This window comes from Xyrauchen texanus, chromosome 48, assembly GCF_025860055.1.
Source record: "Xyrauchen texanus isolate HMW12.3.18 chromosome 48, RBS_HiC_50CHRs, whole genome shotgun sequence".
Lineage (NCBI taxonomy): Eukaryota > Metazoa > Chordata > Actinopteri > Cypriniformes > Catostomidae > Xyrauchen > Xyrauchen texanus.
This window is the reverse complement of record NC_068323.1, coordinates 1,089,108-1,099,431: the sequence shown is the minus strand read 5'-3', so window position 1 is coordinate 1,099,431 and position 10,324 is coordinate 1,089,108. Positions and strand designations below refer to the sequence as shown.

Here is a 10,324-nt window from a genome sequence, read left to right as displayed (position 1 = left end):
CACCTGCAGACAGACAGTATGGCGAGAAACATCCAATGAGAGAGAGACAGTTATGTGACTCACTCGAGGTCGGGAGCGCTGTCTATTTTCATGAAGTCTTGTTTTGCTCGCAGCAGAATCTCGGGCTCAAGCCTGAGGAGGACGATGGGGGCGAGGTGAGGCAAAGCAGCAGATTTGAGTAACACACACACACACACACACAAATTGCATCCCCCTTTTCTCCCAATTCCCACTACTTAGTAGGTCCTCAAAGTGGCGCGGTTTCTCGCCTCAATCCGGGTGGGACCGTCAATCCGCGCATCTGATCACGTGACTCGTTGTGCATGACACTGCGGAGACTCACAGCATGTGGAGGCTCATGCTACTCTCCACGATCCACACACAACTCACCACATGCCCCATTGAGAGAACCACTAATCACCACCACGAGGAGGTTACCCCATGTGACTCTACCCTCCCTAGCAACCGGGACAATTTGGTTACCCCATGTGACTCTACCCTCCCTAGCAACCGGGACAATTTGGTTACCCCATGTGACTCTACCCTCCCTAGCAACCGGGCCGATTTGGTTACACCAAGTGACTCTACCCTCCCTAGCAACCGGGACAATTTGGTTACCCCATGTGACTCTACCCTCCCTAGCAACCGGGCCGATTTGGTTACACCAAGTGACTCTACCCTCCCTAGCAACCGGGCCGATTTGGTTACCCCATGTGACTCTACCCTCCCTAGCAACCGGGCCGATTTGGTTACACCAAGTGACTCTACCCTCCCTAGCAGCCGGCCCAATTTGGTTACCCCATGTGACACTACCCTCCCTAGCAACCGGGCCGATTTGGTTACACCAAGTGACTCTACCCTCCCTAGCAACCGGGCCGATTTGGTTACACCAAGTGACTCTACCCTCCCTAGCAACCGGGCTGATTTGGTTACCCCATGTGACTCTACCCTCCCTAGCAGCCGGCCCAATTTGGTTACCCCATGTGACTCTACCCTCCCTAGCAACCGGGCCGATTTGGTTACACCAAGTGACTCTACCCTCCCTAGCAGCCGGCCCAATTTGGTTACCCCATGTGACTTTACCTTCTCTAGCAACCGGGCCAATTTGGTTGCTAAGGAGACCTGACTGGAGTCTCTCCGCACATCCAAACAAGTCCCATTTTTTCTCATTGAATATCCAGTTTCATTGGGATACATTTCACATTATGGAGGTAAAATGGGTTTCAGACACTTTCATGTTGACTTTAATATACAGAGAGAGAGAGAGCGAGAGAGAGAGAGACACTAATACAGACTAATACAGACTACATTTCTAAATTTAGCCAGGTTTGTGCTAATAACAAGAATAAACTGGGTTAAGAAAGTATTCTTCATCCAAAAGGAAAATATGTCTATTTTTCTTAACCCACTGACGAACAGTTTGTTCATGTTTTAAGTTTAAACATCACTTCATTTGATCATATTTCTCTGAAAACAAGACTTCTGCCATTTTGCTTGAATATATTTAGTTTTAAGAATGTTTAGAAACCTTGACTGTAAAATAGGACAAAAATACAGAGTAAGAAAATGATCTTTTGCAGCAACACAGACGTCATCTCAGTGTTTGTGTGTGTGTGTGTGTGTGTGTGTGTGTGACACCAACCCAAACAAACCCAAACAAATGGATGAAATAAACCCAAACACTGAAGTGTTGTGTCTGTCCGTGAGTGCTCGGAGAAGTTTTTAGGATGTTTTGGTTCACAGACTTCAGGAGAAACAAACTCTCTTACTCTAAACGGGTGCATTGATATAAAGTGACCAGTGCGGTTGGGAATCGAGAACTGGTTTTGCTCTTTATTTTTACAAATACTGGAACCAAATCATTAAGAGTTCCCACAAAATGCACGAGGAAAAATTGTTATTAACATCAAACCTTGTTTCTTAAAGGGGGCCTGGGTAGCTCAGCAAGTAAAGACGCCGACTACCACACTCCAGTCAGGTCTCCTTAGCAACCAAATTGGGCCGGTTGCTAGGGAGGGTAGAGTCACATGGGGTAACCTCCTCGTGGTCACTATAATGTGGTTCTCGCTCTCGGTGGGGCGTGTGGTGATTTGTGTGTGGATGCCGCGGAGAAAAGCGTGAAGCCTCCACATGCACTACGTCTCCATGGTAACGCGCTCAACAAGTCACGTGATAAGATGCGCGGATTGACGGTCTCAGACGCGGAGGCAACTGAGATTCGTCCTCCACCAACTACGCCACCACGAGGACCTAGAGCGCATTGGGAATTGGGCGTTCCAAATCGGGGAGGAAAATAAGACCTTGTTTCTTGTGTCATGATGTTTGTTTACGAGATGGATAAGATCCAGTGAGGTTTGATGTTATTGATGTGTCGCCATTTATAATTGGATTTAAGAGTAAATAACGACAGTAGACTTCAAATATGACGCACGAGTCCCATGGACTAACTTAAAGACACTTTTGGGGGCTTTACAAGCTTTAAAGTGACTCACTATCAACTTCTGTTGTATCAAATTCTTTAAATTATCTCCTTTTGTGTTCTGCAGAAGAAAGAAAGTCATACGCATCTGATGGCATAAGGGCGAGTAAACAATGAGAGAATTTTCAGTTTTGGGTGCACTGTCCCTTTAAACGATCCCTTTTTAGATCCCCTTTTCTCACAATTTGGAACGCCCAATTCCCGCTACTTAGTAGATCCTTGTGGTGGCACGGTCACTCGCCTCAATCCGGGTGGCGGAGGACGAGCCTCAGTTGCCTCCGCTTCTGAGACCGTCAATCCGCACATCTTATCACGTGACTGTATGTGTGTGTGTGTGTGTGTGTGTGTGTGTGTCTTACTTCACATCCTGGCTGATCTGGCGTTCCAGACGGTGTCGTTTCTCCTCGAGTTGTTCAATGGGACTCTCTTCGGGAAATTCGTACGGAGCACAACGCATGTCACTGTCGGTCAGACTCCTCGCCAACAACTCCTACAAACACACTCATGCTCATTACATACACACGTTAACATACCCATTACAGTAACCGCACACACTCACCTCGGCGATCTCCTTGTATTTCCCGTCCATCGACGTGCGCAGGTCTATCGGCAGATGTTTGTGAGTGACGGGCGTGACGGGCAGAGAACGCTGAGAGAGCAACGGCCTCTGATCAGACGAACCGCATAGATCTACAGACAGACACAAGCGTGATTCAGCATATTAAGAGTTTGGCTGATGATTATGTTGGATTCTTTTATTCTGCAGACTATGGGAGTAAAATGGGTTACTTTTATGTTTTAACTCAACAAAACCGACCTCTGACCCTAAACCTAAACCCAACCGATAGTGTCAGAAAAAGCACATGTGAGATGAAAAATGACATTTTGGACTCACGTTCTCTTCAGGACTCGTACCCGCTCCTTCACAAGTGCAACGCTCAATCAGTCGAGCTACCGCACAATTCAATCACACTCAAGCTTGTAAACGTAGTTGATGATGTCATGCAAACGTTAAAATGAGTCCTGCGCTATAATAAAAGTGTTTAGATGTCATAAGATAGCGTCATGTGAGGAACAAGTGTTTAAAGACTGATAACTCGTGATTTGTGTGAAAGAGAATAAAAGTAATTGTTGTTGCAGCGCCTCTAGTGGTCATTTTCATTGGCGTGATACGTATAACAAGCCACATAACAATCATTTTACGAGAATGTAAGTGACGTGAATCTATCAGACCCGGTTACAGAAGCGAGGTTCATCGTCTAGACAGCAACACCCATTCGCGTAAAGCCAGCCAATCAGATTGCAGCTTGCGGTTTTGATGAAGCGCTTCACATATTTAGTGTGCAATATCCATCAGACGGTCCCGTGAACACACTCAGGACCACGTAACTATGGAGACAGATTTTATAGGTCACATTTTAGTTGCAAACTAAATGTAGATTGATTTAAAGTGACGACACAAAATCTGTGTTCATAGAGGACTGTCATCACATGACTAATTACGTGATTATGTGACGTGTGTTCCACATCATTAAGACTGTACATGTCACACACACACACACACACACACACACACACACACACACTTGAGAACTTACTGTAAACATATCAGTGATTAATTCAGAATCTGTTAATGAGGTAATGAGATGCTGTGTGTGTGTGTGTGTGTGTGTGTGTGTGTGTGTGTGCGGTACCTGTGTGTAGCTCGTTCTCTGTTAGGATGATCAGGATCAAATCCGACTCCTAAACTGTCTGTCTCTCTGTCTGTCTGCGTGTGTTTGTGATCTACAGTCTCTTTTCTCAATAACGCTGCAGCTATTTCTCTCTCTCTCTCTCTCTGTTGGGACGGTCGAGTTGACTCTGGTTTGGATCGTACCACGTTGCAGATGGAGGTGGGGGGAGTTGTGGGTTGAATGCACCAACGTATCCCCCCTCCCTCCCCGTGTGTTTAACAGAGGAATCCTGGGAAAGCCAGAGTGTGTGTTCGTAGTGTACTACAGTACTACTCATACTCACATCTGCAGCACCTAGATGAGCTACACACAGACAGAGACTGAACTGATGTCTATAACAGGGTCTAGACGGAGGTTTACATTCCAGACACAAACACACAGAAACACAAGGTTCATATTTAGAAGCTGTGATTAACACACACACACACACACACACACACACACACACACACACACACACACACACACACACTCGCACACACACACACACACACACACACACACACACACACTCGCACACACACACACACACACACACACACACACACAGAAATATTCATACCGTGTCTCAGAATGTTTAAAATAAGATTAATAAAGTCTTTATATTGTGTGTGTGTTCACTCAGCTACACTTCGAGGACAAAATTGTGAGTTAAATCTGACTAAACCTCCCTTTGGCAACATCTGGTGTCATAGTACGGTGCCTTGATCCATCACAGAATAACAAATAAAAGAAACGTAATTCTGACTTTATAACTTGCAAATAAAAAACTTGCCTTTGCAATACAAAGTCACAACAGTGAGATGCCAAATAAGTTGAAATGGCAAGAAAAAGATGCAATCGCGAGATAAGTTGCAGTTTCGAGATATAAGTCGTAATCGGTAGAAACAGTTGCCATCGTGTGATGTAAAGTTGCAATTCTACAAAATAGTTCAAAATTGCGAAAAATAGATTCAATTGCGAGATAATTTGCAATTCTGAGAAATAAGTCAAAGTTGGTAGAAATAGTCGCAATTGTATCATTTAAAGTTGCAACTGTGAGATATAAAATTGCAATTCCTCCAAAAGGTTGAAATTGCGAGAAACAGTTGCAGTTGTCAGAAATAAATTAGAAGTTGCAAAATATAATGTCGCAATTGTGAGATGTAAAGTTGCAATTCAACGAAATAAGTTGTAATTCCAAGAAAAATTTCGTAATTGGTAGCAATTATAAGATTTAAAGTGGCAATTCCTCCAAAAGGTTGCAATTGCGAGAAACAGACACAGTTGTCAGAACTAAAGTCGAAGTTGCAAGATATAAAGTTGCAGTCGAGAGATTTATTGTTGCCATTGTGAGATGTGAAGTTGCAGTTCTACAAATAGGTCAAAACTGCGAGAAATGTTCATAATTGCAGATAAGTTGCAATTCCAAGAATTAAGTCGAAATTGCAAGAAATAGTCACAATTGTGAGATTTAAAATTGTATTTGTGAGACATAGTTGCAATTCTGTGAAATAAGTCAAAATTTCAAAGGACAGTCGCAATTGTGAGAAATAAAATTGAAATAGCAAAATATAAAGTTGCAATTGCCAGATGTAAAGTTGCAGTTCTACGAAATAGGCCTAAATTGCGAGAAATAGATGCAATTCTGAGAATGAAGTCAAAGTTGCAAGATATAAAGTCGCAATTGTGAAATTTAAAGTTGTATTTGTGAGACAAAGTTGCAAATCTGTGAAATAAGTCGTAATTGGTAGAAACAGTTGCCATTGTGAGATGTAAAGCTGCAATTCCACAAAATAACTCAAAATTACAAGAGATGGTCACAAATGCGAGATAAGTTGCAGTTCCAAGAAATAAGTTGTAATTGGTAGAAATAGTCGCCATTGTAACATTTAAAGTTGCTACTGTGAGATATAAAGTTGCAATTCCTCCAAAAAGTTGCAATTGCGAGAAACAGTCACAGTTGTCAGAACTAAAGTCGAAGTTGCAAGACATAAAGTCGCTGTTTATAGATTTACAGTTGCCATTCTGAGATGTGAAGTTGCAGTTCTATAAATAGGTCAAAGTTGAGAGAAATGGTCGAAATTACAAGAAATAGATGCAATTGCGAGATAAATTGCAATTCTGAGAATTAAGACAAAGTTGCAAGAGATAAAGTTCTAATTATGAGATTTAAAGTTGTATTTGTGAGACATAAAGTTGCAATTCTGTGAAATAAGTCGAAATTTCGAGAGACAGTCATGATTGTGAGAAATAAATTTAATTGCAAAATATAAAGTCACAATTGCAAGATATAAATGAGCAAATCTGCAAGATAAGTCGAAATTGTGAGAAATAGTCAAAATTACCTCTTTGATTTTTTTCCGTGGTGCATCCGTGGTAGTTTGTGTTACTCTAGTTTTTATAATTAGCTTTATATAAAAACAACAGCAGTGTTTGACATGTCCTCATGCACATAGCGAATGTGTGTGTGTGTGTGTGTGTGAGGGGGGTCATCAAAATGTCAAGGGTGAATACATGAGTAATATTGGTTGATCTCTCTGATTAACTGTCCTTAAACTGTAAAAGCCCTCAGCCTGATAGATCACCACACACACACACACACACACACACACACAACACCACACACACACACACACACACACACAGTAAGATCTATGAGCCAGATACAGTCTGTCCACCAGGTGGCGCTACAGTCCAACATAATAAACAGTTGTTGTTTTGTCATTGTATATTACGCGTTTGACCGTTTATGATCATTCAGTGAATGTTACACATGACAATGTCAACCACCAGCCCGACCAGGGACCGACGGGTTCAGTGCTGTTTTGGCGCAACTTACGATCATTAATAATGTGCGTGTGTGTTAACTGCATGCAAACATGAACACCTGCATCATCGGGACGTCTTGATCTTTGTTGTTCTGCATTCGGATGATTTAAATATCACCAAGGCAACGGGTTCAATTTGGCTGACAGAGATAAGGTTTAAAATGACCAAACATAGTTTTTCCACTGTATGCAAAAATGTGTGTTGTAGAATTACATTATAGCTGTAACATATTTATATACACTTTATGTTCAGTACAGAACAAACCAAACATCCTGAGAACAGTAACAGTGTTTCTCTCTCTCTGATCTGAGATCAGTTTAATCAGACGGTAACAGGACTCCCCCACCGACCGTCCCAAACCGGGACACTAACTATCATTAATGCATGACTGGAATCCACATCACGTGCTTTCAGACTAACTGCAGAAAAGTGCATTTAAAACATAAAAGACAACAGATTATATAAGAGCTTAAAGCAATCTGCTCTAATGCACCCCACCCTGTCCATCTCTCTGTGACGGGACTCACCCGGGCTGGTCCGGCTCTGTAAACTGCCTCTCTTGCGTGGGTTTATTTTGGTTTTGACCTGTGCTGGAGCTGCAGCGGGGTCCGACATGCTGTCAACTGTCTGTCTGCACACCAGACTGAGAGAGAGAGATACAGGGACGAGAGCCAGCACAATCTTATCAGTGCAGGGAGATGTGAGGGGGCGGGGCTTGGGATCTCTTAGCGCAGTAGTGGAGGCGGAGCCTTGAGCGATTGACCCCACCCCCCGTCCTCCATCAGAGGATTTCCCAACATGCTCAGCCTCACTCTGATATGTTGCTGCGACAACCATGCGGCAAGACTTACTGGAGAAGTGTACTAGTGTGTAGTATTTCTGCAGGATGCTACAGTTCTGTGTGCAGGGAATGCATCTGCATGTTCAATGTTGCGATAACTGGACGCCACTCACGGAATTAAAGATGCAACAAAATCAATGAAAATCAAAAGATCATTTGACAACATTGTAGTATACTTTAAATGTACACTATGCAGCATGCATCCTATTTTAAATACAGCATACTGTGCCTACCTACACCATTCAATTAACAAAGTATGTAGTATACAGTACTGCAGTATGCAGCTAGAATTCAATTGCAACTAAACCTACAAGGTCATGTGACAACAATGCATACTGTATTTGTTGTGTTTTTCACACTGTTTCAAATGTATACTTGTATACTCTTTTAAACTGCATACTACACAGTATATACTGTTTACACCATTCATTTCTTTAAATAGTATGTAGTAAACAGTAGATACAGTGCAGTATGTAGTATGCTAGTATTCCAATCCAACAAAATCAACAGGGGCCGAGTTCAGAATGGCATACTACCCATACTAATTTTACCATGTCTGTTTATGGCAGAAATAGTGCGAGTAGTATGGTAGTAGGCCATAGAGTTCTTCATACTGTTTCACAACCTATTTTGAAAAAAATAGTATGCATACTATTTTTCAAATGTATACTATGCAACATGCATACTACTTTAAACAGCATACTACACAGTATATACTGTATACATCCTTCAATTAAAACAAATAGTATGTAGTATACAGTAGATAATCGTCAGTATGTAGTATGCTAGTATTCCATTCCAACTAAATCAACAAGGCCGTGTGACAACGATGCATACTACTGTTTGAAATGTTTATCGTTGCGTTTTTCATACTGTTTCATGACCTATTTTGTGAAAATATCATGCATACTATTTTTTAAATGTTTACTATGCAGCATGTATACTCTTTACTAGACAGTATACACTACTGTCTGTTTATGGCAGAAATAGTGTGAGTAGTAGGCCATTCTGTACCCTAACAAGGTCATGTGACAATATAGTATACTACTGTATGAAATGTTTATCGCTACATATATACATACTATTTGAAAGTATTCTATGCAACATGCAGACTATTTTTAAATAGCATACAACACAGTATACTGTATACTTCATTTACACAAAAAATGACATAGTATACAGTAGATACTGCTTAGTATGCACTAAACCAGTGCAACTCAACACACAGCCCTCCAGCGATCTTTTGCAGGCCACGTTATGATATCATCACCAGAGATATATTCATAAGGAGCCGATCACATCTGTATGAATTTTGAGGTGTCCATCTTTATTAGGATTCGTGCTGGTTCTCTACATGGAAGTCGGTCAGTGCGCACGCGCGCGTTCATATACAGTATGCGCACTCGCGCGCGCTCTGTCAATCAAGCATGCGTCTACAGTAACTCAGATAACCACTCTGTGTAATTCTGCTTTAGAATATCATCTCAATGCTGTTCATCCACACACAGCCAGAGAGTTTCTACAATTATCTCAACACTCATATCTCATGTTACCATCGCTGTCAACACCTCATTACTGGAACACAATCTCACAGTCCAGAAATACTGACGGATATAAACTCTGTTTACAGCTCATGCACACGATTACAATGAGCAGCATTTCAGCTGAGGGTGTAAAGAGGAAGTTCAGTATCTCTCTTGCAGTGAAACCGGGTTAAACATTCACTTTAATGAATTATATATGATTCAATATTGACTTACAGCCAGATGAGCACTTTATACCCACATAAACACTGCTTATATACTATATTAATGCGTTTAATGGCAGTCACATTATTATAATCACATTATTATGTATTATTGTTGTATACAGTTGTGTGATGTTGCTGTAAAGTATTGATTAATGTTATATTTATTGTGTTGATTGTTCTGGACTCACTCATGTTTATTGATTCTGATCTGATTCGGTTGCTGATGAAATTGATGATTTGTAACAGATTATCTGATCGCAGATGTCCGGTTGAGTTTTACAGGAACTTTGATGAAGGACGGAAGCAGAAAATGGAGCGAGATTTAAAGGGACCTGCGCACATTTAATTACGATCGGAACAGAACCGGGTCAAAGCGGGTCAAACTGGAGTTATTTTAACCCTTGTGCGTCAAATTAAAAATGTTACTCGGAGGACCTTAGAGGACAGAAATGTCTGTGTCAAAAACTGCCATAATAATATTATATATTCATATTATTTTCCACTTTTAATGAGTTAATTTTAACCAACATCAGTCCTGATCATAACTACCAAATATTCATTCATTATAACCCTTTAAATGCCAGTTTGTTTTACACACACAGAGAGAGAGTGTGAGTGTGTGTGAGAGAGAGTGAGTGTGTGTGTGTGAGAGAGAGTGAGTGTGTGTGAGAGAGAGAATGTGTGTGTGAGAGAGAGACTGTGAGTGTGTG

The 10,324-nt window shown here is 41.5% G+C and overlaps 1 protein-coding gene across 6 annotated transcripts in view; it reads right to left on the bottom strand.

Annotated features, from left to right (window-relative positions):
- Window positions 1-9,941, bottom strand: part of LOC127639558 (AMP deaminase 2-like) — a 27,217-nt gene extending 17,276 nt beyond the window's left edge. For 3 of the 6 annotated variants that reach the window (XM_052121627.1, XM_052121628.1, XM_052121629.1), the window contains exons 1-4: window positions 7,551-7,651; window positions 3,039-3,169; window positions 2,839-2,969; window positions 64-132 (exon numbers count right to left, since the gene is read on the bottom strand). In XM_052121627.1, coding sequence (XP_051977587.1) covers window positions 64-132; window positions 2,839-2,969; window positions 3,039-3,169; window positions 7,551-7,638 — 419 coding nt within the window. In that variant the 5' untranslated portion in view covers window positions 7,639-7,651. Of the gene's footprint in view, window positions 1-63; window positions 133-2,838; window positions 2,970-3,038; window positions 3,170-3,374; window positions 3,558-4,173; window positions 4,314-7,550; window positions 7,652-9,802 lie in introns of those variants that run through there. The other 3 variants (XM_052121630.1, XM_052121631.1, XM_052121632.1) reach the window with 3 other exon arrangements.
- Window positions 9,942-10,324: the final 383 nt, after the last annotated feature.